Source organism: Rhineura floridana, chromosome 15, assembly GCF_030035675.1.
Source record: "Rhineura floridana isolate rRhiFlo1 chromosome 15, rRhiFlo1.hap2, whole genome shotgun sequence".
Taxonomy (NCBI): Eukaryota; Metazoa; Chordata; class Lepidosauria; order Squamata; family Rhineuridae; genus Rhineura; species Rhineura floridana.
Window position 1 is genome coordinate 29,563,660 of NC_084494.1, and position 26,207 is coordinate 29,589,866.

The following is a 26,207-nucleotide window of genomic DNA, read 5'->3' on the forward strand; positions in this document are numbered from 1 at the left end:
CTTGCACTGATAAAAGTGGTTGTTGTCAGCAAATAAAATAAAAATAGAGTAAAAGCTAGTTAACCTTTCTTACTCCACTAGTCAAAGTCCTTAAACAGCCCCCCCCCTCGCTAAGGAAGGAAGCCTGCCTTCCTGCTTTCAAAGGAAGGAAGCCTGAGATAATCCTAAAGAGTTAAGCCCCAGCTGATAGTTGAGCCATCAGCCTCAATTAACACATCATTGGCTGGCAGCAATAGCTGGGAGGGACCAGACCAAAGAATGTAAATTTTCTCTTTGGATACCAGACTAGTTTGCATGTGCACACGCACGCACACATACACATCTTTATCATCCATCCAGTCAAGCAACAGGGATCAGAGTTTAAGGGCATATAATAGCCAGGCAAAAACACTCAACGAGGGTGCAAAGCAGAGCCAGTGAGGGGTGTGGCCTGGGGAGAGACCTGAGGGCCAGATAAAGAGGACTGGAGAGCTGCATTTGGCCCCCAGGGCTACGGTGTCCCATCCTTGCTCTATAGCATCTGTATTTGGCCTAGTAATAGCCACAAGCAAGCAGCAGAGAGGAAGAACTTAAACAGGATCCCCCAATCTCGGTGCTGGCTGGGGGAATCAAGTGAGAAACTTCACCAGCAACATCCCGCTGAGAGCTGAGAAGAGGAGTCCAAATGATCCTGGGATGGTGTTGGCTGCCCCATCGGTGCATTTGGCTGTTTGGATCTCAGCGATCCCAGGCACAGATAATTGGCTAGCCATTCCCAATAAAGGACAGGCAACTTCACTGACACAGCCCCTCATGGTCACGGGTCCAGTCATTCCTGTTGCAGAGAGAATTGAAGGAGAGGACAGTCAGTGCCAGGAGAGTTGCAGTGCCCTCTGACTCCCTCCTCCATATCTCAGGAGGAGGGATAGCTAGTAGGCAGCAACTGGGAGACTGGGAACTTGGGCAGGAGTCAAATTCAGTGAGTGGGAAGGGAAGAAGAGACTTCATTGCATCTTGTTCTTGCATGAAAGAAGGAAGTGTGCTTTCTCCCATTCTCACTCTCATTCTCTGTCTCTCTCTCTCTCTAGATAGCTAGATGAGAGACAGAGATGGAGGAAGGGAGAGACCTGGGCTGTTGAGAAAGTTGGAGAAACATAATGAAAAGACAAATACAAAAGACATTACAAATCAGTAGATCAGCTTAATACATCAAACACAGCAGGATCACCCCTCAGAGAAAGCTTGGGTGAAGAGATTTTAAGCAGTGCGTTCCAAAGTGTAGGTGCCACTACACTAAAGGCCCTGGCTTTAGTGGACCTAAGACGAGCTTCAAGAGCCTGTGGCACTAGGAAGAGTGTATTTCCTGAAGACTGGGCAGGGGTGTACAAGGCAAGGTGTTCCCAGAGGTAACTTAGTCAGGACTTTATATGTCAGTGGCAAGAATTGGCAAAGTAGCAAACTGGTTGCAGCTCTTTTAGCCAAAAAACAAACCCCCTCCAGAAGCCTTCCTGGAGCATTCTGCACTAGTTGCACCTTCCAGTCCAACTTTGAGAGAAGCCCCATATACAGCACATTGCAGTAATCCAGTCTAGAGGTTATCAATATCTTGACAATCCAGGAATGGCCATAGCTGCCACACCAACCTAAGCTGGCAGAAAGCACTCCTAGCCGCTGATGCCACTTCTGCCCTAAGGGACGGCAATGGATCTAGAAGAATCCCCCAAGCTATGCACTTGTTCCTTCAGGGGGAGTGAAATCCCCAGACCTGGGAACCACTCATTGTTTTGCTTTGTTAGTTTTTCTTTTTATTGCATAGTTACAGAGAAGGTGCATACATAGAAAAATATGTAATGCAATACACAGTTTAGATAACAGACCCAAAGCAAGACAATAACCTCCAAAAGTGGTTATACATCCATTTGAGCCAAGTTCACGTTACAAAAATAAATTTTATCATCAGCTATGCAGGATTAACAATTCATGTCATTACAAAGTGACAGTTTCTAATACTCTCATATTTCTCATATCTATATCAAGTCTAGTCAAAGATGTGGTTGTGTCTTATTGCTCCACTATATACAATAAATAAAGACCATGGTCTTTATTGGCTTTGTTTGGCTTTGTTTTAAGCATTTCAATCCTGCCTTTCCATCTAAGACAAGCAGAGAAACTTTTTCAGCCCAAGGAATTCTTTTCCTCATGCACAGCTTCCAAGGTGGGTGGGTGCATGCTATTGGTGGGCATGGCCAGAGGCAAAACATGGGTGGAGCAGTGGGTGTGGCCTGTGGAGGAGTGTGGTCTGGACAGGATCCCAAGAGTTGGATAGATAGAGAGAAGGGCCACTTTTAGCTTCTAGGCCTGAGGTTCCTACCATTGATTTGGGAGATCTCAGGGTACCTAAATGAACCACTTCTAGCTTAGTGTCATAAACCCACTGAATGTATCTCTCTTGACTAATCCTTACATGGAAAGGAAACCCATCAATATCTAGCTGACTCACTCCAGAACAGGTTAAATGTTAACCAACTACACTCAAATTACTCCTGGTTTCCCCTAAAGTCCTCCTGAATTCTAGTTGAGACAAGCCACATTCAAATCCGTTGAATTCACCTTTCCTGCTGGGTTTTGTCCTAAACTGTTTCCTGCTAATTTACTGATGCTTACTCATGATTCCATGGGGCACATGATGTAAGCACAATGATTCTCAGATCCAGTACAATCCATGGACCATTCAGCTTCACATATGTGTGAACCTTTGGCACAGCATGATGGGCAGGTGAAGCTGTTCTTTGCAGTATTGACTGGCTGTACTAAGAGAAACAAGAGGGAAATGATCACAGAACTGAGAATGATGGACTCAAGAAAAGACAGAGTAGGTAAATGAGTCATCCATTGCCCACACTATACAACTCCTTTCTTCCTGGTCTTCAACAGATAGCAACACATCTACTGTCAGGTTATAGGTAGTGAGGATCATTCGTGGCCAAGCCTTTGAGGGTCACATTTTGGAGAGGGCATTTGAGAGGTGGAATGGGCCAATCAAAGATGCTTTTAAAGAGAGTGAGGTGAATGCACATTAGGGATGGGAGATAGATTTGATTCAATTCACACTTAAAGCTGAATCTATCCAATTTGCACTTTCCAAAGCAATATGAGAACTGAAATCCAGCCATCCTTCAAAATTCACACTTATCTGAATTTTGCGATGCAGTTCTCCAACCAAGCAATGTTTACAAGAAGACATATATTAGGAGAAAGTCTGCATTCAAATGAATATATTAATGAAAATAACATGCAAAAAAGCATTATCTTTGGAGAAATTGCTTGCAAAAGTGTATGCATTACTCAGCACTGCATAAAAATGTGTTTATTAGGAGAAATTCACACTAAAATGATGAGGATTTTTTTTTAAAAAAAATTGCAAATTGCAGCAGAAATGTGAAGAACTGCATTTAAGAGAATACATGAGAAAATGAGAGAACTGAGAACTAAGGGGTGTGCATTACTCTGGCCTTCTTTATTGCCTTAATGGATAAACCCATGCAGCAGCAAGATTACTGACCAGGGTTCCATGCGGAACTTGTTGTAAGACAGTTGCACTGCTTGCCAGTTTGTTTCAATTGCAGGCTGAATTGAAGGTGCTTGCATTAGTGTTTAAACCCTAACTGCCTTAGCCCCCAAATATCTGAAAGACCACTTCCATCCTTACAGACTCTTTTGGGTGTTAAGATTGGCAGAGGGGGTTCTCTTTGCAGTTCCACCACCCTCAGAAGTGTGGTGCAATGGCAGTTCAGGAGACGGCTTTCTCCTGTGGAATTGTGGAACTCCCTACCTACAAGGGTTGATCTGCCAGCTTTGTTGTATAGCTTCTGCCATATGCTGAAGGCACACACCTCTGCTTTTGACTAGAAGTGTTTTTTTTCATATATGGCTTGAGATCATAACCAAATCCTAACAGTTTTAACTACTGTAAAAGCTCATTATAACACAGGGGTCAGGGGACAAAGGATGCATCTATGTGATAGGGGTTCTGTGTTATAATGAAAACTGCACTGAAAGGATTGAAACCAGTGAGTACTGGTTCCTAGAGAGGCAAAAAAAAGCCCACCAGCACTGCAGCTGAGGAATAGAGCAGGAAGCAAGAAGCAGGAAGGGTAGCACAGAGGGGAAAAAAAGTTAAAAATAAAGCTCCACAGACAGTAATGTAAGAACTTGGAGAAGGCTCATGAGATAAGCATCTCTTAGGGAAAATAAAACCAGGAAGGAAAAGGGAAGGAGGGGGATGTCAGGAAATAGGTTTTTTTAAAAGAAAGCTAGGAGGGGGAAAAAACCCAGAAAACCCAGGCGAAGCAAACAGAGGATTCACCAGGGACAAGAAGCACAGAGACAAAAAACATGGTATAAGAAATAAAATAATAGGGTAACAAGCAAGGCTGAAGTAAGAGCACACCACAAAGCAAACTTGAAGAGGCAGGAAATGTGTAAACCGCTGCACTGTATACAGTATTTTACTTAGGGGGCATGGTTATACCCACAGTACATCCAAATCCACAGTACAGTGAGAAGCGTTATAATGAGTTTCCACAGTATAAGATTAAGCAAAAACAAAAATCAGGAGGGAGGTATTAACTATAAGCAACAGTGACGCCTACGGGACAAATGATAGAAGACAGCTTTCCAAATATCTGTTTACTGTCTTCTTGTCACTCTAAGTTTACTTATTTTAGGGACTGAAAGATCTGAAGGTAAGTGAGGGCTCCAATGTTTGTTTATTTATGTAGCAAACGTCTGCACTAATCCTGATCAGAATCACTCCCCCCCATCTCCCATGCCTACTATTCACAATGGGAGAAAAGCTTTCACTGGCACCATTGCAAATGGGAAGGGGGATTCTGATCAGGGGCCTGGCTGAACACAAAAGGTCAAAGCCATCTCTCCCACATTATGTCCTGTCTGGCTTGGGGTTGCCTGTGCCAGATGTATATGAAATCAGCTGTGTGAGGGCAAACATCATATCTAATGTGGCCCTCAGTGTAGACAATACTGAATATTGAACTAGACGAACCAGTGATCTGACTTTCTATAGTCCCATTTGGCTACTTCTCTCTCTGTCTCTTCTTTCACCATCTCTCACCCTTGCTCCCAAAGGCCTTATCTCCTCCCTGCCTCCCGGTCTACTTCTCTTTCAGCATCCTCTTCCTGGTCAACTCAACTGCAAAACAAATTTTGAGGTGTGTTTACCTGCAGTTACCAAGGCAGAGAAGATAGAGGAGATGAGGCAGGTTTGCATGGTGACTGTTTGTGGTCTAGGTTGGGATTGAGGGTTTTATAGAGCAGAAAGCTGCAAGTTCCTTGCAATCGGGATGTATGGGTAGGGTGCAGGTTACATTTCAGACCGGGGAGAATAGGCATATAGCTTAATCCAAAATGCTTGTATTCATTTTCCATCTCCCGTCATGACTAAAAACAGCCATAAAATGCAATCAATGAATCATGCAAGTTCCCTGGATGCCAGGATGAAGGTATAAGAGCTGAGCAACAATAGCATAATAACCTTGTTATGATCCTTAATTGCCATATGAACAGCAGGGAAACAATTACTAAACAAACAGTGGTGTTCTGGAGGTGGGTTTGGTTTTTTCCAACAGTTATTTCTTATTACACATATAAAAGGTGATTTCACCTTGATGGTAATTTCTTGTAAAAATCTGTCTGCTTGTCTCAGTTGTGCAGAAGAATGAAGGCATTCGAATCCAATTCCAGGTTCATAGAACTATATACTTTGGAAGGTACCTTGAATAACACCTAGTCCAACCAGCTGCTGACTGCAGGATCTACAATGTAGGACATAGCTACAATCCCCTGACAGATGGCCATCCACAAAAGCCCACATTCTCCAAAGGCAGTCTGTCCCACTGTTGAGGGCTCTTACTGTTAAGGGAGTTTCTCCTATCACAAAATCCTCAAAAAATGAGGCGAACCTCTCTGTGGAATAGGATGGAGTGAAAATGGCCTCCTGAAATTCCCTACACTGTTTGTGGGTAGCAAAATTGCAGGAGGGATAGAGAAGGGGGAGAAATTTGATTCAGTTTGCATTTAAAGGTGAACCTAACTAACATCCTTTCTGGACCAATACACAAAATAAAACACAGTCATCCTTTGAAATTTACATGTCTCTGAATTTTGCAATGTTGCTTTCCACCCAAGTAGCTTGTATAAAAATGCATATAGTAGGGAGATTTGGCATGAAAATGCATGTATTAATGAAAATAATATACAAAAATGTATTCTACTGGGGGAAGTTGCTTGGAAAATTTGTATATTAGAGAATATTGCAAGGAAAAATTAGTATGTTAGGAGAAATTCACACTAACATACTGATGAATTTTCATGAGGAAAAAAACAAAATCCCCAACTGAAGTGGAAATGTGGAGAACTGAATTGAACTGAATGGAAAAATGAGAAGCTGAGAGAAACCAAAATTGGCAGAGGAATTTTGCCCGAGGAAAGGACCAATTCATCAAATCTTATCTGGGACAAGGTGTGGTTTTCCAACAGTTGGGGAGGCAGGGGAGAGATTTTTTCCCTGGTGATGCACACAGATCTGCATGCTAGATCCTAAGAGGTGCTCTGCTATATCAGGATAAATGCCCAGCTAATCCAGCATCCTGTTCTCACAATAGAGAACTGGCAAAAGGGCAGCCATCTGGTATACCTATGTCATAGACTACCTATATTCACACACACATAACATATCAAGGCTACAATCCAATAGAGATTTCTTCTGTACAAGCGAATCAATGTTCCCAGGGGGGCTGTATGGACATTCTCTTCTATCCTTGGGGATATTCCAGGTTCCTTACCTGAATTTTCAACGTTATGTTTTTTTAAGTCCTCTTAATTTCTTATCCCACTCTGCTGTCTGTGCTGGAATTGCTTTTTAGGATGTTTTGTTTTAATGTGTTTGTAAGGATGTTTTGTTTTGATATATTTTAAAGTCATTTGTTTTTAAGATGTTTTAAAACGGTTTCAGTGTTTTTGTCTCCCACCCCGGGCTCTTTCTGAGAGGAAGGGGGAGAATATAAATTCAATATATAAATAAAATTTTTAATCCTCTTGATTGTGAAGAAATAAGGCAAAAGTGAGCAAAAAGGATTCTATCCACTTGCTCAGTAAGAAAGAAACTTGCCCCCTTCACTAGGTGCAGATTAAGGAACTGGGATGATAAACAAGCACGAGACATTTGTAAATGTTGAAAAATTAGAATTGTGTTAATAGTTAATACAATTTTAGTAGCATAGTAACGTTGTGTTCTGACCATTCTGCCTTGATTCTTCCCATCACTGCTACTCCACTTCATCCTTAGGGACTGACCACCATAATATATGGGCCTATGCACAGCCAACTGACATGGTGAATAGCCAGGAGCAAAAAGCAATTTGTTTCCATTGCATTTCGCATCTATCACAATGCACCAAAAAAAAAAAAAAGCAGTATTCAGTTTTACAGAACAGAATGTTAAGTTCCCCCCCCCCAAAAAAATGGTCACTTAAATTAAATTGTAAAAGCATTTAAGCGTTAAAATACCTGACAGTTTAACCAGAGCTTGGAAAAGTTACTTTTTTAAACTACAACTCTCATCAGCCCTGTCATGAACCTGTAATGGTCATGAGTTATTAAAAATCTAATAGCAATACTTTGGCTCCAGTAAGGGACTCTGGGAGACGGTTACAGTTGGAAAAGACAAGCCTTTGCCAATTTGCAAATCTGAGTTTCACTTCCCAGCTGAAGATGGTTAGAGAAGCCTTAACAAGCTGCACATGTTTATCTTTGCTGATTAGCAAGTGCCTGGTACCCAAGGTCATCCTTGGCCTGTACAGTTGGAAAACACAGTTGGGAGGGGGGCCTGAAGGCGCGAAAATGTAAGAAACATCGAGAAGAAAGTTACATCAGGCAATTCCTGATTGGTCAATTAATCTTGGACCGTTAGGATCCTTTTCCTTTAAGTATAGGGCTAGAGACCCATAGCCTTTGTTCTCTGTTCTCTGCCTATGCTGACTGGCACCAGAGTTCCAAACCTTTCTGCCTTATGGTTCCAGGGGTTGCTTATGGGAAGGCAACCTATGTCTGGTTCCATTGCTTTATGTTGAACATCCATCTCTCTTAGTAGAGGTGCCACGCAACCAACTACCTCGTGTGTAAGTAGTTAGGTGAGTTAGTTTGTTATTTTCTTGTTGTGTGTATGAATTCTCTTGTAAGAACCTAAACCCCTGTTGGGTGAATGGTTTTAAAGGATTACTTGCTGCTATATGTTATGTGCACTTATATATCTTAATAAAGCTACTTCTATTTAACCTGGTGTGTTCATTGAGAGAAAGGGTGGTTCTGGATTCAGTACCTTGACCCATCTCAGTCATTAACTACCAAAGAGGGTTAAGAAGTTACAGGCTTGGATTTTAAGTGTTAAACCAGAGGTGCCTGGCAAGGAGTGTAACTGTGACTCTTGCCTTTTAGGACCTTGGTTTTATATATCTTCTGGGCTCAGAGATCCCCTGGCTCTGAGTGGACCAGTATACAGGGGTGGTGGCAGCCTACCTTCTACCTTGCAGGGTTGTTGTGAGCGTACACAGCCTTGGCAAGGGTGAAGTAGTAACTTTTGGTTCCAGCCTCATTTCCCTAAGGGTGGGGGTCTGAGTCTGATGCATGAACCCAGTACCTTGGTGGTCCGGGGGTCATGACAAGCCCCAGCCAGCATGGCCACTGGATTGGACTGATGGGAGTTGTAGTTCAAAAAAAGTAACTTTTCCAAGCTCTGAGTTGAACCACCTTTTAATGGATTCCTGAATCTGCCCCCAAATAGCCTCTCAACCAGCCACACAGAAGGACTCGCTCTTCTATATGTGCACATCCAGGAGAGTATAAAAGAAGCATCCGTTCATCTGCTGAGTTTTGCCTTTGTTTTTAATTTGTGAACTGCAGTAATTCTGAAAAGAACATGCAAATATTGTCAACTAACACAGCTAAAAGTGGCAAATGTTATCCACCAGCTCATGGAAATTCCCATCCCAAAAGAAAACAACTATTTCAGCATATCAATAGAGTTCACATGTTGCATCTAGCTCTGTTCAAAGGTCACAAAGATATTGTATTGACATAAAATGGGGTGGGTGGGAAGAGGGATTAAGTCCATCGCCAGAGCTAGAGGGAGCCCCAGCTGACGAAGCGTCAAGGCGAGTTAAGCAGCAGAGCGAGTTCGGCAGCAGGGCGAGGAGGCCAAGGCCCCCTACTCTGCCCGTCTGTTCCCTGACCTCAACTAAACCGCAGTCTCCAACCCATTGACGTAATAAACCTTAAACAAAACTATGCAGGTAAGAAGCCAGCAGGGGTGTGGGGGCTTTCCAGTGTTTTGCACCGCCTGCAGCATGTACGACTATCTGCCTGTTGGACAGAAGTCGTGGGTGTGCTCTCGGTGCAATGAGCTCCTGGCTCTCCGGGAACGACTTCATTTCCTTGAGGCCAAGGTGGCGGACCTGGAAAAGCTGAGAGAGGCAGAGAGGTGTGTGGAGGAGGCCTTCAGGGACGTTATAGCTGTGTCCCACTCCAACGATGATAGCTCTCCTGCTATCATGGAGAACGATGGTCTCGGGGAAGGAGAGCATCCAGCTGAGGAAGAGGGAAACAATCCCTTAGAAGGGACCCATTCCTTGGGGGATGAGCAGCTATCCTCTCGTGCCGAGGATATATCTCCAGGGGGTGGAGGGATCCTTGTAGTGGGTGATTCGATCATTAGGAACATAGACAGTGGGGTGTGTGATGGGCATGTAGACCGCAAGGTGTTTTGCCTGCCTGGTGCGAAGGTTGCGGATATCGCCCGTCGTTTGGATAGTTTGGTAGACAGTGCTGGGAAGGAGTCAGTGGTCGTGGTGCACGTTGGCACCAACAACATGGGGAAATGCAGCCATGAGGTCCTGGAAGCAATATTTAGGTTGCTAGGTAGGATGCTGAAAGCCAGGACCTCCAAGGTGGCATTCTCTGAAATGCTACCAGTTCCACGCGCAGGACCAGCCAGACAGGCCCAGCTTCGCAGTCTCAATGCGTGGATGAGACAATGGTGTCGGGTGGAAGGGTTTGGATTTGTTAGGCACTGGGGAACATTTTGGGACAAGCCGGGCCTGTACAAAAGGGACGGGCTCCACTTGAACCAGAATGGAACCAGACTGCTGGCACTTAAAATTAAAAAGGTAGCAGAGCAGCTTTTAAACTGACTGAGGGGGAAAACCCAACAGGAGCTGAGAAAGGTCCGGTTCGGAATAAACCTCCCCCCTGTGATAAAAACCAAAGAAATGATGAAATTTTAAAAGGGGTAGGCCTAGAAGTAGGCATTGTGAGAGCAGGGGCACAGGATATAAATTCAGAAGAGCAAAATTACCACAGGCCTAACCACAAGTGCCAAAGACACTTGAAGAGAGACACTGCTTACAAGTGCCTGTACGCTAATGCTAGGAGCCTGCGAACCAAGATGGGAGAACTGGAGTGCTTGGTCTTAGAGGAGAGCACTGATATAGTGAGCATAACGGAGACCTGGTGGAATGGAGAAAACCAGTGGGATACGGTTATCCCTGGATATAAACTATATTGGAAGGACAGGGAAGGACGTATTGGTGGCGGAGTCGTTCTATACGTGAAAGAAGGCATTGAATCCAGCAAGCTCGAAACCCCAAAAGAGGCAGACTCCTCCACAGAATCGTTGTGGGTGGTGATACCATGCCCCAGGAGGGACTTAATACTGGGAACGATCTATCGTCCCCCTGATCAAAATGCTCAGGGAGACCTTGAGATGAGATATGAAATTGAGGAAGCATCCAAACTAGGAAATGTGGTAGTAATGCATGACTTCAACTACCCGGACATAGACTGGCCGCATATGTGTTCCAGTCATGACAAAGAAGCAAAGTTTCTAGATATTCTAAATGACTATTCCCTAGACCAGTTGGTCATGGAACCGACCAGAGGGATGGCAACCCTGGACTTAATCCTCAGTGGGGACCGGGACCTGGTGCGAGATGTAAGTGTTGTTGAACCGATTGGGAGCAGTGACCACAGTGCTATTAAATTAAGCATACATGTAACTGGCCAATTGCAAGAAAATCCAACACGGTCACATTTGACTTCAAAAGAGGAAACTTCACAAAAATGAGGGGATTGGTAAAAAGAAAGCTGAAAAACAAAGTCCAGAGGGTCACATCACTCGAAAATGCTTGGAAGTTGTTTAAAAACACTATATTAGAAGCTCAACTGGAGTGCATACCGCAGATCAGAAAAGGTACCGCCAGGGCCAAGAAAGTGCCAGCATGGTTAACGAGCAAAGTCAAGGAAGCTCTTAGAGGCAAAAAGTCTTCCTTCAGAAAATGGAAGTCTTGTCCAAATGAAGAAAATAAAAAAGAACACAAACTCTGGCAAAAGAAATGCAAGAAGACAATAAGGGATGCTAAAAAAGAATTTGAGGAGCACATTGCTAAGAACATAAAAACCAACAACAAAAAATTCTATAAATACATTCAAAGCAGGAGACCATCTAGGGAGACAATTGGACCCTTGGATGATAAGGGAGTCAAAGGTGTACTAAAGAGCGATAAGGAGATTGCAGAGAAGCTAAATGAATTCTTTGCATCTGTCTTCACAGTGGAAGATATAGGGCAGATCCCTGAACCTGAACTAACATTTGCAGGAAGGGATTCTGAGGAACTGAGACAAATAGTGGTAACAAGAGAGGAAGTTCTAAGCTTAATGGACAATATAAAAACTGACAAATCACCGGGCCCGGATGGCATCCACCCGAGAGTTCTCAAAGAACTCAAAGGTGAAATTGCTGATCTGCTAACTAAAATATGTAACGTCCCTTGGGTCCTCCTCCGTGCCTGAGGACTGGAAAGTGGCAAATGTAACGCCAATCTTCAAAAAGGGATCCAGAGGGGATCCCAGAAATTACAGGCCAGTTAGCTTAACTTCTGTCCCTGGAAAACTGGTAGAAAGTATTATTAAAGCTAGATTAACTAAGCACATAGAAGAACAAGCCTTGCTGAAGCAGAGCCAGCATGGCTTCTGCAAGGGAAAGTCCTGTCTCAGTAACCTATTAGAATTCTTTGAGAGTGTCAACAAGCATATAGATAGAGGTGATCCAGTGGACATAGTGTACTTAGACTTTCAAAAAGCGTTTGACAAGGTACCTCACCAAAGACTTCTGAGGAAGCTTAGCAGTCATGGAATAAGAGGAGAGGTCCTCTTGTGGATAAGGAATTGGTTAAGAAGCAGAAAGCAGAGAGTAGGAATAAACGGACAGTTCTCCCAATGGAGGGCTGTAGAAAGTGGAGTCCCTCAAGGATCAGTATTGGGACCTGTACTTTTCAACTTGTTCATTAATGACCTAGAATTAGGAGTGAGCAGTGAAGTGGCCAAGTTTGCTGACGACACGAAATTGTTCAGGGTTGTTAAAACAAAAAGGGATTGCGAAGAGCTCCAAAAAGACCTCTCCAAACTGAGTGAATGGGCGGAAAAATGGCAAATGCAATTCAATATAAACAAGTGTAAAATTATGCATATTGGAGCAAAAAATCTGAATTTCACATATACGCTCATGGGGTCTGAACTGGCGGTGACTGACCAGGATAGAGACCTCGGGGTTGTGGTGGACAGCACGATGAAAATGTCGACCCAGTGTGCAGCAGCTGTGAAAAAGGCAAATTCCATGCTAGCAATAATTAGGAAAGGTATTGAAAATAAAACAGCCGATATCATCATGCCCTTGTATAAATCTATGGTGCGGCCACATTTGGAATACTGTGTACAGTTCTGGTCGCCTCATCTCAAAAAGGATATTATAGAGTTGGAAAAGGTTCAGAAGAGGGCAACCAGAATGATCAAGGGGATGGAGCGACTCCCTTACGAGGAAAGGTTGCAGCATTTGGGGCTTTTTAGTTTAGAGAAAAGGCGGGTCAGAGGAGACATGATAGAAGTGTATAAAATTATGCATGGCATTGAGAAAGTGGATAGAGAAAAGTTCTTCTCCCTCTCTCATAATACTAGAACTCATGGACATTCAAAGAAGCTGAATGTTGGAAGATTCAGGACAGACAAAAGGAAGTACTTCTTTACTCAGCGCATAGTTAAACTATGGAATTTGCTCCCACAAGATACAGTAATGGCCACCAGCTTGGATGGCTTTAAAAGAAGATTAGACAAATTCATGGAGGACAGGGCTATCAATGGCTACTGGCCATGATGGCTGTGCTCTGCCACCCTAGTCAGAGGCAGCATGCTTCTGAAAACCAGTTGCCGGAAGCCTCAGGAGAGTGTTCTTGCACTCGGGTCCTGCTTGCGGGCTTTCCCCAGGCACCTGGTTGGCCACTGTGAGAACAGGATGCTGGACTAGATGGGCCACTGGCCTGACCCAGCAGGCTCTTCTTATGTTCTTATGTTCTTATATGCATTTTCCCTAATATTGCCAGGCCCGGCCTGCAAGAGGTCTTCTGTATCTTTAAAAGTTGTGCAGGGGGAAGGGAGAATTCCACCTTGTGGTTTTTCCCATTACAGGGTTGCAAGAACACCTGCACTTGGCTGACTTTCTCATCTCCTAAAGATATACGATCAGTCTCAGGCCAGGAATTTGGCAACCCTGCTTGCGGGCTTCTCCCAGGCACCTGGTTGGCCACTGTGAGAACAGGATGCTGGACTAGATGGGCCACTGGCCTGATCCAGCAGGCTCTTCTTATGTTCTTATGTTCTTATGTTCTTATTTATTTATTTTTATTGCTATGCTAAAACTACCCCAGTATGTCCCTGAGCTCCTGGACATGTTTCAGGAATGTGTCAAGTTAAGCTAAGCTTTAAGTTGGAGTGGAGAACCTGTGCTCCTCCAGATGTTTTCAGACAACAACTCTCACATCATCCCTAACCACTGGCCATCTCGGCAGGGGCTGATGTGAGTTAGAGTCCAGCGACACCTAGAGATTCAGAAGGACAGATGCTCTCAGTCACCAAAACATGATTCTAAATTTGCCTACTCTACTTGTACATTAGAGGTGGGGGAGCCTATGGCCCTCCAGATATGGTGGCCCTCCAGATGCTGCTGGACAACAAATTCCATCATCTCTGACTATTGGCCATGATGGCTGGTGCTGATGGGAGTTTGTGTCCAGGAACATCTGAAGGGCCACAGGTTCCCCACACTATAGTAATGGGGTAGCCAATATGGTGCCCTCAGATGTTGTTGGACTCCAACTCCTATCAGATCAGCATAGCCAATAGTCAGGGATTATGGGAATTGTAGTCCTATCACATCTGGAGAGCACCATGTTGGCTATGTTGGCTATTTCTGCTGTAGGAGATGGTAACAGAAATCCCGAGTTCTAGCTGCCCCATCAAAAGTCTCATTTGACCTCCACAGTAGACTAGAAATAATTTATTTAGGTCCACAATACTTAGAGTCATAGATGTTTACTCTGTCAGACAGTATCAGCTCCAGAATTTAGGGTTGGAAGCTCTGCATGGACCTCCACTTCCATGGTCACCATAGCACAGGGCCATAGGAAGCTGCCTGATACTGAGTCAGACCATTTGTCCATGTAGCTCAATATTGTCTACACTGACTGGCAGCTGCTCTCCAGGGTTTTCAGGCAGGGATTTCTCCCAGCCCTATCTGGAGATGGGACCTTCTGCATGTAAGCTAGATGCTCTACCGCTGAGCTATGGCTCTTCCCCTGTCCCTGCTCCCTCCCACCCATTCACTTGCTCTGTCCCTCTGCGCTCAATCCACACCATTGCCCCAACAGAGAGGGAAGGGGAAATAGAGGCTGCTGTTCCTTCTCCCTTGTTTTTATCTCTGCTTGTACACTTGGAGAAGGCTGGTGATTTCCTAAACAAAAGCAGCCAACCATTAAGAGGATGGAGAGGAGCAGGGTTTGGGGGCTCCTGGGTCAACAGCGCGCCCTGACAGTCTTCCCCATCCCTAAAAAGCATAGGAGGCCCTGTATCAATTGTGACCTTTGAAAAGGATGTGGAAAACTTCTGCTAATCATATTCTATTCCCTGCCCACTTCCAAACCAGGGAGGAACCCCAACAGTGACCCTCCCTCTCTCGTTCATCTTCACATGCAGATGAGAGCTGTTCAGTTTATTGATACAAAATTATTTTTCTTTATTTATTTTATTTATTTATTTATTTTATTCAGCTTATATCCCGCCCGACTAGCAAACAGCTCTCTGGGCGGCAAACATAGATTCAGGGCATCACTTTCTGGGAGACTCCAGCAGGGTTCTGGGCACAGCACCGCTACTGAAGAGGCCAGGTAGCTTTGTCTTGGTTAGGAGAGGATCTTCACCACAAAAAAGCCAAGGAAGGATGGAAAGAAGAAAGCCATTTGAGGACCAAGGTTTTCCCTGTCCAGGGTGAAAGTTGCCCTTCTCACAGTTGCAAAAGCGCTGTTGGCTGCTTTACAGGGGACGACACTGACAAATGTGTAGCTGAAAACTCCCGATGAGATGGTCATTGGGACAGTTGGCAAGGAGCACACAGACTTGCTAACACACCCCTTGGCAGCAAAGGAAATTGTAGTATCACCTAATGGGGAAAGAAAGGCATGTTATTAGCTAAGCTGTCAGACAATTAAATCATGTTGAGCTGCTTCATCCTCTGCCTTCTAACTTACCCACAAACCGATCACACTGAAATACATGCACGTTGTTACTTATTTTCAAAACCTCAGTAGCAAAGGCCTCTTTGAATTTCCAAAAGACGAATTAGGCAGGCACCTTTGCTGTATGGTGTTGGCATGTAAATTAGACGTGCATTTTAATATGTAATTTTATTTTATATAATGATTTTTTTAAAAAAAAAAACCACCCTAGTAATTATATTTATATTGTTGGGAAGGAAAATCGGTCAACTTTTTAAACATCTGGTTTATTTTTAATGTATATTTTTGGTAAACTGCTTAGAGGTTTTGATAATGAAGTGGTATATAACTCCTGTTTTAAAACAGAATAAAGTAGCTTTTGATTTACTAAACAAAAGCCAACACTCATTGTTCAACAGAAGGGCTTTCTTTTACATTTTCTTCCCAGTTATGAGCTGTGTACATAATACCCTACATTTAAAGCCTATGACTTTCCCCAAAGAAAAATGGGAACTGTAGTTTACCCCTCACAGACATACAATCCCCAGCAACCTTAACAAACTACAGTTTCCAAGATTCTTTGGGAAAGTCTTGTGCTTTAAATGTATGATGTGTAAGCAGCCACGATAACACACAAAAACAGAAAGAGCCTTGACATACAAGCAATTATGCCCTTAAACTTGCAGCTCTGCCAATTAAGCATTTCCCCTCATTGACTGATTTTTCAAAGTACTACTTCATGCTGCAGGTAGGAATCCACCCACACTAGGGGTTGCTACCTTTTTAGGTCTGTAGGCACATTTAGATTTTTGAGCAAGGGCCATAGATGACAGATGGTCCCAGGCTATGGTCTGAAGGCACATGAGGCCAGCACCCTGCTGAAGCTAAGCAGGGTCCGGTCTGGTCAGTGCCTGGATGGGAGACTGCCTCGGAACCATATGTAAGCTGCCTTGGGCTTCTATCATGGAGAGAAAGGCGAGGCATAAATGTAATAAATAAATAAATCCTCTTGTCAGGAGGACACCACAGCAGTGGCTTCAACTGCCTCTCACCACCTTCCTCTCCTGGGCTCACTCAAATGAAAACACAGGTGAGCCTGAGGAGGGGCAGCTGGAGATAGGCAGCCAGAGAGCATTAAGCAGATGCCCAAAATAGCAACAGAAAGGCAATGTGGGAGTGTTAAAGGAGAGGTCCCAGGAGATGTATGAACAGAAGAGAGCAGACACTGAAAGGGGGGAAAGGACAGGAGAAGAGAAGATGGAATAAGATGGACTGGTTGCAGTTAGAGCCAGGAAGGAGAGAGAAATTAATTCTGGCGGTAGTGGCAAGCCAGTAAGGCAATCTTACAGAATAGCACGGGCAGGTGAAGGGAACTGCTATGCTATAGGCAGTTCGACACAGGTGTAGAGAGGAAAGCCCTGCACCTTGGAAACAAAAGTAAGAAAGAGGTGCTGCAATGAAAAAGCCTTAGCAGTAAGGGTAAGAAGCCACGTGGGGTTCTGAAGATCCTAGGGGCCTAATGAAGGAGAATCTGATGCTCCTGCAGACATTTCAGTCCCCCTTCCCTGAATCACACACACATACACACACACACACACACACACACACACACACACAGGAATGTGCACGTAAACTTCACTTTTCTGGGTAGAAGTCAGATCCAGTAGAATTCATCTGAGCCTTGGAAAGCTCATTGAGCTGAAAGAGGAAGTGAGAAAGAGCATCAGTCCTCCAACTTCCTCCTCTAGCTCTATGTAGTTTTCAAGGGGGGGAAGTAACCACCCCAACCACCACATGGCCTTGGGGGCAGTGAGTGGGAGGAGGGCTCAGAGGCTTCATAGGTACTGAAGGGCACCATTGTGCCCATGGGCACCACATTGGCAACGCCTGACCAAACTTGTGCTACGCCTGTAGACGTACAGCCTCTGACACAGATTTGGTGAGTTGGTGTAAGGGCATGTAATATTCACAAACATTCCAGTTGTCAAGATTGCTGGAGGAAAGGTGCAGAGAAGGCAAAGGAATAAGAAAGTATAATTGAAGAAAAGTTGGGCAAAAGAGGAGAAGAAAAAAAGGCAGGAGTCAGGAACTGAGATTAAACAATGTCAGAATCTTCAGGTCACAGGGGTCTGAATGCCGCTGGATGGCTGGGAGAAGCATCCAAAATATGATACCCTTCACACACACCTACTGCCTAAAATGGTAGAGTCCAAAATTCTTCTCACATTCTATAGTGTGTAGATGTCTCTGAGGGGGATCTTTAGCAGTTTCCTCACTACCCTCACCAACAGGGCTGGTGCCAGAGGGCAGCCAGGTTGGGACCTGGTAGGAACCCCTGGGTCCCAAAGGCCCCCTGAAGGGTCCCTTCATAGGATGGGTAGTCCTCCCTTCCACAATCTGCAGCAGCATCGGCTCCCAACCCTACTGCGCATCACAAGAGGGAGCTCCCAGCCACCCCCCCTGCTGCCGCACAGATCCGCAACACCCACCCGCATGCCCCACCTTGATGTAAATGCTGGTTGCACTGCAGGTGCAAGTCTGCCATCAACCAAGATGACAGCCGAGGTTTCCCTAAGGGGCTAATGCCCCTGCCACCATCTTGGTTGATGGCAGGGATGCACGCGCATACCACGCATGCGTGCCATCAATGAAGATGGTGGCAGAGGCATCAGTCCCTTAGGGAACCCTCAGCCACCATCTTGGTGGATGGCAGGCATGTGTGGGCAGCATTCACCAAGGGAAAGTTAGGTAGGTGGGACGTGCATGTGTGAGTGCATGCATGTGCCAGGGCCCAAGGCAGGCTGTTGCCCAAGGGCCCCGGCATGCCTGGTGCTGGCCCTGCTCACCAACCTACAGTTCTCAGTAGAGGTGTACACTGCATTTGTTTTAAAGCAAACTTGATGGACTTTTGGTAGTCATGCCCATTCCTTTAAATGGATTTACTCTGGGTATAACTAAAGTTGAGTGCAACCCAAGGAAGACTACTCAGGTATGAGAAATATTTTGAAAAAATAAAGCTATAATAAAGATAATTCAGCTTTACCTTCTGATATTTTCCCATGAATGGCAGTGCAGTCTACCATGTCTCCTCGGCAAAGCACAGTCCCGTTATCCTCACAGCTTTCGTAGCCTGGCTTGTAGCACTTGGGGCAATACTTTCCATTCAGAATGTTTTGGATTAAAAAACCTGCCAATCCACCCAAGACACAGAGTATTAGACAAGGCCATCTGGACAGGTATGAAATAGCTGCATCTGCCTTTCCCCATGGTCAGTGGAACCTGGTCTATACAGGTGAGTGGGGCACTGCCCCACCAGCCTTAGTCTGCCGTCCGCCAGCCTCTACCTGCCTGTCTTCTTACAACCAGCCCAGGGGATGGCACAAAATTTCAGGTGGCTAGCACAAAAAGCCCTGGATCTACCTGCCTGAAATTTGGCAGGGTTAATACCCCTCTGAGGGGCTAACATGTCTCTAAATTTCCTCCACCTATCTGGAAAAAAAACCCAAGAAAGTTATGGCTGTTTTGGTTTTCCTATGCAAGTCAATGGGGGCCCCAAAGATTCGGATTTCTAAATTTTGATTCAGATCCAGGATTGGGACCAGGTCCAAATAAATCCATATCAAATCAGGGCCAGATCCAAATCACCAAATTGAGGCCCAGAACTTATTGGGGTGGGGGGACATTGCATACCGCCAGATGCCATCTTTTCAAAACGGGACAAATTCCTTGGGCATGTAACATTCTTTTCCCAGCTCCCTTATAGAAAAGGAAAGGTACAAGGCACATAATAAGAATCAAAAGCTATGACATACGGTCGAATGATGCTTGGCAGTTCGTATCGTTGCAAAGCCGAGAAGCAATCTTCAGATATACCCCATCTCCAAACTCAAAGGCAAGGCTGCCGTTCAAGTTGTCTGCACTCTTTGCACATGACTTGGCACTTCCGGTCATTGCAGTGTTACCTAGTTGAGCCATTAGAAAATGTAATGAACCCCAGTCAACACTGCAGAACACACTCTGGCCACCAGTGCTACAGATGGAACAAACTTTGAGGGGCAGGCAAGCAGCTCTGCGAGGGCCCAGCCAGACTTAGCAATGGGATTCTGTAAACCATAAGAAGAGCCCTGTCAGATAAGATCAAATGTCCACTAATCCGGCTTTCTCTTCTCAAAGTGGCCACTTAGATGCCTCTGGGCAGCCCACAAGCAGGGCATGGGCTCAATAGCCTACTGCTCTTCCCCCATGACTGGGATTCAGAGGCATACCAATAGAAGCGTATAAAGTTACTCATGGCATGGAGAAAGTGGATAGAGAAACGTTTTCCTCCCTCTTGCATAACACTAGAACTTTGGGCCGTCCCATGAAGCAGAATGATGGAAGATTCAGGACGGATGAAATTACTTCTTCACACAATGGGATTCTCTGCCATAGTAGGCAGTGATGGCCACCATTCCGGATGGCTTTAAAAGAAGAGTAGACAAATTCATGGAAGATAAGGCTATCGATGACTGGTAGCCATGATGGCTATGCTCTGCCTCCCTGGTCGAAGGCAGCATGCTTCTGAATACCAGTTGCTGGATAATGCAGGAGGGGGGAGTGCTGTTGTGCTCAGGTCCTACTTGTGGGCTTCCCATAGGGATCTGGTTGGCCACTGTAAGAACAGGATGCTGGACTAGGTGGGCCATTTGGTCTGACCCAACAGGTTCTTCTTATGTTCTTATGAGGTGATCAGAGCTTGGAAGATTACTTTTAAAAAGTAATAAATTACAATTACATGGCCCAAAAAAGTAGTAATTACCATTACAATTACAATTGTTCTTAAAGCAACTGATTACTTTTTCTCAAAAGTAATCACTACAATTACATTCCAGTTACTTTTTTTAAAAAAAAAGCCTACAAGGTGCTGGCCGTGGCTGCTGCACATCTAAGTAGCCTAAAACAACACTAGGAGGAGAAGGAGGCGGCAGCAGAATGGAGGTGAAAGATGACAATGTGTGTGTGTGTGAATACTGTGTTTGCACTCGGCACACAAAGTGGCCTCCACCACCCTCTCTGGCTACTGTGCTGCATTTGCAGTATTTTAACTTTTTTGCATCTCAGGGGGAAAAGTTTGCTTGGGTGAGTATCCCTTAGTTGGTGGCAGGGCAGGGTCTGGGAGGTGGTTAAGTGAGAGAGATTATGCTGGCTGGCTGAGGGGGGGGTTGCACTTGGTTTGATGTGCAAAGAACTGAGCTGTGGCCTCTGCCTCCCTCCCCACCTCCCTTACCAGCGGAGAGACCACCATGTTGTTTTTGCCTGCTTAGATGTGCAGCAGCCAAGGCCAGCACCTTGTAGTTGTTTTTTTAAGTAACTGAAATGTAATTGTAGTGATTACTTTTGAAAAAAAGTAAAGTAACCAGTTACTTTCAGAGCAATTGTAACAGTAATTACTATTTTTGGGGCCATGTAATTGTAACTGTAATTTATTACTTTTTAAAAGTAATCTTCCAAGCTCTGGCTGTATCATATCTTACAACTGTAGCATGTCCTCACCCACTTCCCTTTTCTTTTCAAAGTAAAGAGCCCCAAACGTTCTAACTGTTCTTCAGAGGCGAGTTGTATCATCCCCTTGTTTTTTATTCCATTGTCCTTTTCTCCCTTTTTTGTAATAGCCTTTCTGTAATAGCCATCTCCTGGAAATGGAGGTCATTTTGATGATAGCTGGGAAGTCTCATAAGTCACAGAAGGAAGCCTGTAGTGTAGGAGTTTCAGGAGAAATTTCAGCAAAGAACCTATTTGTCTGACCAATAGTACCTGGAGAGTAGAAAACATCCATCCCATCTGAATCTGATGCACTGGGAATGGAAGCACTGAAATCTTGCAGTTAAACCTCTAAATACCATGGCTCCCAAAGTAGGAACCATGGGAACTGTCGTCCTCCAAAGAGGTTAGAAGTAGGGTTCTGCACAGGCCTTCTGATTTGCCCCATGCCCCTGTCTCCCTACCATCTCCCATGAAGACACAGCCACCCAGTAGGACCCTCCATTTCATAGTTTCTCCTTCTTACCGCCCGTGTCTGCCTCTCCTTCCTATATGTATGCAATTTTACCTAGTATGCAACTTTTTGCAAAGCAACTTTCCCTCCTATAATGCATTTTTTTGCCTGTTTTTTTCCACAAATATATGCATTTTTATGCACAGTGGTTGGAAAACTGCACTGCAAAATTCAGAGAATTGTAACTGACTGCATTTTGGTTTGCAGATTGCAGAGTGTGAATAAGTAGGTTGACCTTTAGGTGTGAAACTAAATCAAATTTCTCCCATCCCTAAAACATTCAGAGAGAGAGGTGTGTGGAAACATACTGCAATGACAGGTAAAAAGGTGAAAATGTTACAGGCTAGAAGTTCCCTATTTATTCATAGAAATGTTTGCCATTCAAATCGAAACCACTCACCTATTCCCGTGTTTGCATCCTCTACGCTGATGCAGCTGTCATCATTCCCGGCGCACTTCACTGGTATTGAAGATGCTGAACACATTAGGGTAGGTGCTTGACACCTTGGGCAATCTAGAGAGAAGGTTACAAGGGTGAACATAAGAACAGCCTGCTGGATCAGACCAGTGGCCCATCTAGTCCAGTGTCCTGTTCTCACTGTGGCCAGCCAGAAACCTATGGGAAGCCCTCATACAGGACCTGAGTGCAAGAGTACTCTTCCCCTCCTGTGGTTTCCAGCAACTGGTATTCAGGGCATACTGCCTCTGATTATGGAGGGAGAGCATGGCCATCAGGGCTAGTAGCCATTGTTGGCCTTCTCCTCCATGAGTTTGTCGAGTCCTCTTTTATAGCCATCCAAGTTGGTGGCCATCACTGCCTCCCATGGGAGCCAATTCCATAGTTTAACAATGTGCTGGGTGGTGTCTGTTTGAGAGCATCTTTTAAAAATCATTATATTTTATTTTATTTTTGGTATTTGACATAACCGGCTTTGAGATTCTCCAGTCCTACTCCTGGGCAGAGCTTGGAAAAGTTACTACAACTCCCATCAGCCCCAGCCAGCACGGTGCTGGATGGTGCTGATGGGAGTTGTAGTTCAAAAAAGTAACTTTTCCAAGCTCTGCTCCTGGGTCACCCAGACCTGTGAACATGGCACATTTTACCAGCAGAAGTGGCTGCTGCCTGTTGGGACTGGGAGGGTGGAAGGCAGGGAGGCCAATGGTAGGTGGAGCCAAAGATGGGCAGAGCCAATACCAATGAGAGGCAGAACCAATTAATTCTAATCCTAACCCCATTTACATGGAAGCAAGCCCCACAGAGTTCAGGAGGGGGCTTACATCTGGGTAGATATGGGCTGTCCAAGTGAAGTTTCAAGGAAAGGGGATGTTGGAGACTGTGAACCTCCCTCTCAGAGAGCCCACCACCTGAAATCTTGCTGGGGTGGTGGAAAACTACATTACCTTCCCTGTTCTACCAGCAATTTCCCACCAGCAGGAGCTGTAAAATGGGGCAGGTTAGGGGTGATGGGGCATGCCAAGAAAGGTCTTGGATCTAGAAGATTCTACATTCCCCAGACATGCTCCCCCCAAATGGCCCTAAAGCACTATCCTAGCCCTGGAGCTGATGCAATTAGTTCTCTCACATTGGAATGAATGGGAATAAGTTTCAGAGAGAGGTGGGGGGGAGAGAAAATACCATCCCCCCCTCATCAACAACCATGGCCACAGTGAGCTGCAGGGCTTTGGGTCTGATGGCAAATCCACCTTGGAATTCCTTCCTCCTCCCCCCCCCCCACAAGAAAGGATTGTTCTGCTAAGCTTCAATCCAATATCCACTTACCTGGGAGTAAATCTCATTGAGCTCCATAAGACTTACTTCTGATCAAACATATTCAGCACTGCATGGTAAATATATCTATCTATTCTTTAAAGCGTTTATATCCCACCTTCCCACCAATATAGGGAATGGTGCCCAAGTGGGAAAAGAAGGCAGGGCTCTTGCAAGTCTAGTTGTCATGTTGAAAAAGGAATCTCGCGGGAAGCTACCTTATACCAAGTCGGACTAGGGTTGCCAAATTCCTGGCCTGAGACTGATCGTATATCTTTAGGAGATGAGAAAGTCAGCCAAGTGCAGGTGTTCTTGCAACCCTGTAATGGGAAAAACCACAAGGTGGAATTCTCCCTTCCCCCTGCACAACTTTTAAAGATACAGAAGACCTCTTGCAGGCCGGGCCTGGCAATATTAGGGAAAATGCATATAAGAACATAAGAACATAAGAAGAGCCTGCTGGGTCAGGCCAGTGGCCCATCTAGTCCAGCATCCTGTTCTCACAGTGGCCAACCAGGTGCCTGGGGAAAGCCCGCAAGCAGGACCCGAGTGCAAGAACACTCTCCTGAGGCTTCCGGCAACTGGTTTTCAGAAGCATGCTGCCTCTGACTAGGGTGGCAGAGCACAGCCATCATGGCTAGTAGCCATTGATAGCCCTGTCCTCCATGAATTTGTCTAATCTTCTTTTAAAGCCATCCAAGCTGGTGGCCATTACTGCATCTTGTGGGAGCAAATTCCATAGTTTAACTATGCGCTGAGTAAAGAAGTACTTCCTTTTGTCTGTCCTGAATCTTCCAACATTCAGCTTCTTGGAATGTCCAAGAGTTCTAGTATTATGAGAGAGGGAGAAGAACTTTTCTCTATCCACTTTCTCAATGCCATGCATAATTTTATACATTTCTATCATGTCTCCTCTGACCCGCCTTTTCTCTAAACTAAAAAGCCCCAAATGCTGCAACCTTTCCTCATAAGGGAGTCGCTCCATCCCCTTGATCATTCTGGTTGCCCTCTTCTGAACCTTTTCCAACTCTATAATATCCTTTTTGAGATAAGGCGACCAGAACTGTACACAGTATTCCAAATGCGGCTGCACCATAGATTTATACAGCGGCATTATGATATCGGCTGTTTTATTTTCAATACCTTTCTTAATTATCGCTAGCATGGAATTTGCCTTTTTCACAGCTGCCGCACACTGGGTCGACATTTCATCGTGCTGTCCACTACAACCCCGAGGTCTCTCTCCTGGTCGGTCACCGCCAGTTCAGACCCCATGAGCGTATATGTGAAATTCAGATTTTTTGCTCCAATATGCATAATTTTACACTTGTTTATATTGAATTGCATTTGCCATTTTTCCGCCCATTCACTCAGTTTGGAGAGGTCTTTTTGGAGCTCTTCGCAATCCCTTTTTGTTTTAACAACCCTGAACAATTTCGTGTCGTCAGCAAACTTGGCCACTTCACTGCTCACTCCTAATTCTAGGTCATTAATGAACAAGTTGAAAAGTACAGGTCCCAATACCGATCCTTGAGGGACTCCACTTTCTACAGCCCTCCATTGGGAGAACTGTCCGTTTATTCCTACTCTCTGCTTTCTGCTTCTTAACCAATTCCTTATCCACAAGAGGACCTCTCCTCTTATTCCATGACTGCTAAGCTTTCTCAGAAGCCTTTGGTGAGGTACCTTGTCAAATGCTTTTTGAAAGTCTAAGTACACTATGTCCACTGGATCACCTCTATCTATATGCTTGTTGACACTCTCAAAGAATTCTAATAGGTTACTGAGACTGGACTTTCCCTTGCAGAGGGAAAATGTGTATAAATTAATATATTGGTGAAAATAGCATACAAAAATACACGATTTTAGAAGAAAATGCTTGCAAAAATGTGTACATTAGTCAAAAGCACATACAAAACTGTGTTTAGTAGGAGAAATTCACACTAAAATGCTGGAAAACTTTCGAGAGGATTTCTTTTAAAAAAAATTGCAAATTGCTGCAGAAATGTGGAGAATTAAATCTAAGATTGGAAAAATGAGAAACTGAAAGAACTGAAATTGACAGATCTTTCCATCCCTAATGCTGGGTGTTGAACCTGGGACCTTCTGCTTGCACAGCAATTGCTCGACCCCTGACCTATGGCCCTTCCCCCAATATTACTTTGAAGACCAAAGTGGCATCCATGGCATTGACAGATCCTCCCATTCCTAAGTGGGGCTGAAATTCCTTCTTCTGCCAAACTATTAAAGGTGTTGGAGCTCTACCCCTTTTTTTCCCACCTGTCCACCCTCCCACCCCCGAAGAGTGTCATTCAATGCTACCCAGGGGGGATAACATACCTGTTGGTCCTGCTGTCCAAGCTACCCCAAGGAGAGAGGCCATGAGAACGGGAACAAAGGGAGCCATCACGACGTCATGTACAGGATAATGTCAGACTGGGCTCAGTTCTCCAATAGTGAAGCTTTTTCTGCACGAAGGGGTCTATTTAAAGGCAGGGAGTGGCACAGTTGATGCACCTGTCAGCAAATGAAGACTGGCTGGGTATGGAATCCTCTTTTTTTTTTAAGTATTTTTACAGTCCACAGGCTATGGCTTAATGGCAGTGACAAGCTATCACTTCTTGCATCCCCTTATGCAGAAGCAACTGATTCAAAGACTGGATGGATAAACATCCACCGTCCACTTGACAGTGGTGTGAAGATCTGACTGCCATTTTTACATTTGAACGTATAGCTTATAATTGTCGATCTCATT

At 44.8% G+C, this 26,207-nt stretch overlaps 1 protein-coding gene across 1 annotated transcript; it reads right to left on the minus strand.

The window, feature by feature from the left end:
- Positions 1-15,338: 15,338 nt before the first annotated feature.
- Positions 15,339-25,859, minus strand: LOC133370870 (uncharacterized). Its single transcript, XM_061597750.1, has 6 exons — positions 25,793-25,859; positions 22,085-22,198; positions 19,463-19,612; positions 18,694-18,837; positions 17,548-17,643; positions 15,339-15,595 (listed from the first exon to the last, which is right to left on the minus strand). The coding sequence occupies exons 1-6, from the start codon at positions 25,857-25,859 to the stop codon at positions 15,339-15,341; spliced, it is 828 nt and encodes a 275-aa protein (XP_061453734.1).
- Positions 25,860-26,207: the final 348 nt, after the last annotated feature.